Source organism: Hordeum vulgare, chromosome 5H (assembly GCF_904849725.1).
Source record: "Hordeum vulgare subsp. vulgare chromosome 5H, MorexV3_pseudomolecules_assembly, whole genome shotgun sequence".
In the NCBI taxonomy this organism is placed as follows: Eukaryota; Viridiplantae; Streptophyta; class Magnoliopsida; order Poales; family Poaceae; genus Hordeum; species Hordeum vulgare.
The window spans coordinates 475,487,618-475,492,754 of record NC_058522.1 but is presented as its reverse complement, the minus strand read 5'-3'; the positions used below and the strand labels follow the sequence as shown (position 1 = coordinate 475,492,754).

Genomic DNA, 5,137 nt, shown 5'->3' with positions numbered 1-5,137 from the left:
GAAAAGCCGCACATCTCGACGACGACGACCATATATTTTTGTTTACTCGGTGCGTGCGATCGCGTCCGAGGTGACAGGGGCCCGCCCAGCTCGCCGTGCTCTGGTCTGGCCTTTGACTACGTAGAGGCATGCACGGTGTGCCGGCCGGCTCGTGCTCTGGCTCTGGCTGCGGCTGGCGGTGGCACACTACCGAACTTTCTCCACGTCTGGGGCAGGCCGGGCAGGGTGGTGCCTGCTGACTTCGACGCCCACCGGTTTTCTCCACGCACGCACGGCCACGGCACGTACGGGTGGTGGCCGGTGCACGGCTACATCTAGCTAGCTTAGCCAACGCTATATAAGCAAGCACGCGGCGTGCGGTAACCGATCGTATCGAGTCGAGTGCACGGTCGCTCGCTCAGATCACACACAGAGTGGTTAGGGAAAGCCGGCCTCTGTGCACTTGTGCTGTGCCCCGTGCCCGTTGCCGAGAAGAAGAAGAAGCTTTATGTGCATGGCTTCCGACGCGTTGCGTCGAGGCGCTCCGTTCAGGGTCTGGCTTATTCTTATCGCCGCCGCCCTGGTCGGCCCCTGCGTGTCGGCTCCTGATGCGGCGGAGAGGAGGACGAGCCGCCCGGACCATCAGGACTGGCACGTCGTCAGCGTCGCCTCGCTGCTGCCGGCCGCGGCCTGCACGGCGTCCAAGGGTACGTACGTACCTACTACTATGTCTACGTGCGTCCGTTGTGTCATGGTTTCCTTCGTACATATACGCTTCATGTGCACGCTTTCGGAAGATAGTCCCGCTATATTTTCCAAATTTTTGTACACGCACATACACTTATCACTATGAATATATACATGCACACCTATCCTGACAAGCACATTCGAGATATTAAGTCGGCATCACATCTTCGGTTTGACGAATCCATCACAAACGCCTTGTTCTTGTTAGGGCATCTCCTCCCGCTGTACAAAAAGAGCAACAAGTTTGAAATAAACCTGAAAAATGAGAGCACCGGGACATGAATTTTGTATGGGTTGTTTCCACTACAAGGACTTTAACCATTCAAGGTATACTCGGTTCGCCATAACATGTCTAATTAACAATGTGTTTAACATTTAGGGTAGAGAAAACAGATTATTATAATGTCACCACATGTAAGGAAATACTATATCATACTGGTTCAAAAATAATAATGTTGAGAAAAAGAAACATTTAAATCCTACACACTCAAATAAATGGATTTTGATATCAACTTGTTTTTGGTTTATTCCAAAAGGTTAAGAAAATGCGTTAATTGGTAAATTCATGACGGACGTCCCGAAATCAATCTAAACATTGCCTGTGTGAAAAAGAATAGCACCCCTTGATGACACATGTAGGACTCAAATGTGGGTTTATCTCCAGTGGGCTGAGGGTAAAGCCACCCAATCTGTGGTGGGTTCCAATTTGATACAACCTCCCTAAAATTTTAAAAGACATTTTATGTCACTAAAAAATGTTTATAATGGAAGTACTATTCAAATTCTGTGTTGTTTCATTTATTTATCAAGTTGAGCAAAGAATTTGGGCTTAACATTTTATAGGGTGGTAGATCTATGTTGTCCCTATCTAATTAATAAAAACATCAATATTGTCTCATTATTATTATTATTATTATTATTATTATTATTATTATTATTATTATTATTATTATTATTATTCAAGTTTCCTTGCAAAATTTAGATGTACACTTGTACACCTAGTCGACAATTATAGGTAACCGCATGAGCTGACACAGGCCATCTAGTCAAGAAAATCAAAAAGGACGCATTAGTCTCAATGAGTCAAAGCCTCAAACGATGCCAACTTGGTCGCTTGTTCCTTGTGAACGGAATGGTCAATTTATCTCTAAACAATGCACCTGTCTAAATTAGGGTTGTGATAATGTTCACACGTGTGGTAGGGCTAACAATAGCTCATACGTTCAATCAATACAGGTTGCGTCACGTCACCGTATGCATGCATAAGTGATGAAACTGATGATGTCAATATAAATCTTTTGTGTTTTTAGTTTTTAAAATGTTTTATCTGTTAAATAAAAACTCTGACTGAAAAACCGTTTTCACCAATAAATCCGTCTCGACGATATCTTCGAAACTAGGTCTCATATTGATATGTTTTGACGAGTTTTTTTGGCTAAAAGTTGGCATGTGTATTGCACATAAATTACCATTATGATTACACTGAAGTTGCCATTACATTTTTACTACTTTTTCTTCTATGTTTAAAATAAACTTTGACATGTTATAGAAAAGGAAATTAACAACTAAACTTGCCATGATGAGTTAAAAAATTCATGATCCATGAAATAATTTTAACATGGTTCATAAGTAAAAAAGAAATATGTCGTTAGTTATTTAAAAAATGCATGGTCACTGGCTCAAATTCGCCATGAATCATAAATTAAAACTGCCATGATGAATTACTTAAATTTACCATACTACATGCACTAAAATTTGTCATGTTTCATACAAAAAATGTTTTTAATGTTCATAATATTAGAATTGCTATGATCTATAAATTCAATTTGCCATGATGAATTATCAAAAGTTATCATGATTCATGAATTAAATTTGTCATAGTTACTTACTAAAATTTGCCAGGGCAAAATAATAAAAATTCCTGTGAAAAGTAGTTGAAATACAAGGATAACTTTAGATATGCAAGAAAAAACTAGATGAAACATGTCGTGACAACTTTATTATAAACACTATAACAACTTTAGTGTAAACGTGTGGCAATTTATAGCCCCCCAAAAAAATCGTTGAAACATATCAATATGAGATCTAATTTTAAAGATCTTGTCAAGACGGGTTTAATGGTGAAAATAAATTTCTAATTGGGTTTTTTATATAAGTAATAAAACATTTTTAATTCTAAAAAATGAAAAGATTCCGTTGATGTCATATGTTTTATGTGACAAAATAAATGATTATAGAAATCATGTGAACCGTGTTGTCTCGTGTCGCTAAATTAATCCGAAAACTCCTGCAGCTTAAAAAAGGCCTCGAATGATCTAAAACATGTTATAGAAGTTTTTACAGAGGGGTACAAGTGAAGTATTTTTGTTGCTATACGTTATGAGATCACTGAGTAGTAGAGTAGCTAATTTCGTTCCTGCTGTCCTGCAGCATCGGCATCAAACTCGTCGGCCCTCAATGTCGTGCACCGGCAGGGCCCGTGCTCGCCGCTGCAGGCTCGCGGCGCCCCGCCGCCCCACGCCGAGCTCCTGAACGACGACCAGGCCAGGGTCGACTCCATACACCGCAAGATCGCCGCGGCGGCGTCGCCGGTGTTGGACCAAGCCCGTGGCGCGAAGGGCGTGACCCTGCCGGCTCAGCGGGGCATCTCCCTCGGCACCGGCAACTACGTCGTGTCCGTGGGCCTCGGCACCCCGGCGAGGAACATGACGATGGTGTTCGACACCGGCAGCGACCTGTCCTGGGTGCAGTGCACGCCGTGCTCGGACTGCTACGAGCAGAAGGACCCGCTCTTCGACCCGGCCCGGTCCTCGACGTACTCCGCCGTGCCCTGTGCCTCGCCGGAGTGCCAGGGGCTGGACTCGCGGAGCTGCTCGAGGGACAAGAAATGCCGCTACGAGGTCGTGTACGGCGACCAGTCGCAGACCGACGGCGCCCTGGCGCGCGACACGCTTACGCTGACGCAGTCCGACGTGCTCCCGGGCTTCGTCTTCGGGTGCGGCGAACAGGACACCGGGCTGTTCGGCAGGGCCGACGGGCTCGTGGGGCTCGGCCGCGAGAAGGTGTCTCTGTCGTCCCAAGCGGCGTCCAAGTACGGAGCAGGGTTCTCCTACTGCCTCCCGTCGTCGCCGAGCGCCGCGGGGTACCTGTCCCTCGGCGGGCCGGCGCCGGCGAACGCACGATTCACTGCGATGGAGACCCGCCACGACAGTCCGTCCTTCTACTATGTCCGCCTCGTCGGCGTCAAGGTCGCCGGGCGGACGGTCAGGGTCTCTCCCATCGTATTCTCGGCCGCCGGCACGGTGATCGACTCGGGGACGGTGATCACCCGCCTGCCGCCGCGCGTGTACGCCGCGCTCCGGTCGGCGTTCGCGCGCTCCATGGGCAGGTACGGGTACAAGAGGGCGCCCGCGCTGTCCATCCTGGACACGTGCTACGACTTCACGGGGCACACGACGGTGCGCATACCGTCGGTGGCGCTGGTGTTCGCCGGCGGCGCCGCCGTGGGGCTCGACTTCAGCGGGGTGCTGTACGTGGCGAAGGTGTCGCAGGCGTGCCTGGCGTTCGCGCCCAACGGCGACGGCGCGGACGCCGGCATCATTGGGAATACGCAGCAGAAGACGCTCGCGGTGGTGTACGATGTTGCTAGACAGAAAATTGGGTTCGGCGCGAACGGCTGCAGCTGATGGCTAGCTAGGAGTAGTAGCTAGCCATCAGCCATCAGCTGCAGCCGTTCTACTTGGTCGATCGAGCTTAATCGGTCACCATGTGTTTTTCTTCTGAAATTCTGTATTTGTTTGCGAGCAACTGCACGAGTAAAAGCTAAAATCAAACTTTGCCTTACCACTGTGATTTATGTGCTCTAACGGCTGCCATTATACGGACCAATGTGTTGGATGGTTAGGACAATAATGATGTGTTCATTAGAGTTTAAGTTTCAAATTTGACATTGATGAGTGTATTTTGTTATATTTATTTCGAGCCCCTTTGACGATGGTTAGAAGAACATTATGCTCATTTGGTTTTATTTATTTCAGGCCTTTTTGACGATGGTTACAAGAACATTATGTTTATCAGTGTTGCTAAATTTTAGTCGACCGAGACTTTGCGAAATCTCAATCACAATCAATGTTATGACCATATGATGTAGGAACGTGAAGGTTCGTGTACATGTCGAGACTTTGCGAGAAATAACACGAGTAAAAGCTAAAATCAAAATTTACCTTTTCTACCACTATGATTTATGTGTTCTACTGGCTGCCATCATACGAACCAAAATGTAGTTGGATGGGTAAGAGAATAGTAAGATCTTGCGTTCATTAGAGCTTAATTTTCAGATTTAATATTGATGCTTGCATTTTGCTTTAGGGCATTTATAATGATTGATAAAATGATCTTATCTTAGATTTTG

At 46.3% G+C, this 5,137-nt stretch overlaps 1 protein-coding gene across 1 annotated transcript; it reads left to right on the top strand.

The window, feature by feature from the left end:
• The first annotated feature begins 369 nt into the window (after positions 1–369).
• Positions 370–4,643, top strand: LOC123398086 (aspartyl protease family protein At5g10770-like). The gene is made up of 2 exons (XM_045092594.1): positions 370–686; positions 3,157–4,643. Exons 1-2 carry the CDS (start codon positions 488–490, stop codon positions 4,410–4,412), a joined length of 1,455 nt encoding a protein of 484 aa, XP_044948529.1. The 5' UTR covers positions 370–487; the 3' UTR covers positions 4,413–4,643.
• Positions 4,644–5,137: the final 494 nt, after the last annotated feature.

What these genes read in the sequence shown, in the direction of transcription:
- LOC123398086 (XM_045092594.1), top strand. Translation starts at nt 488, where the DNA reads ATGTGCATGGCTTCCGACGCGTTGCGTCGAGGCGCTCCGTTCAGGGTC. An exon ending in GGCCTGCACGGCGTCCAAGG is followed by an intron (nt 687 to 3,156) that starts GTACGTACGTAC and finishes GCTGTCCTGCAG; the next exon opens with CATCGGCATCAAACTCGTCG.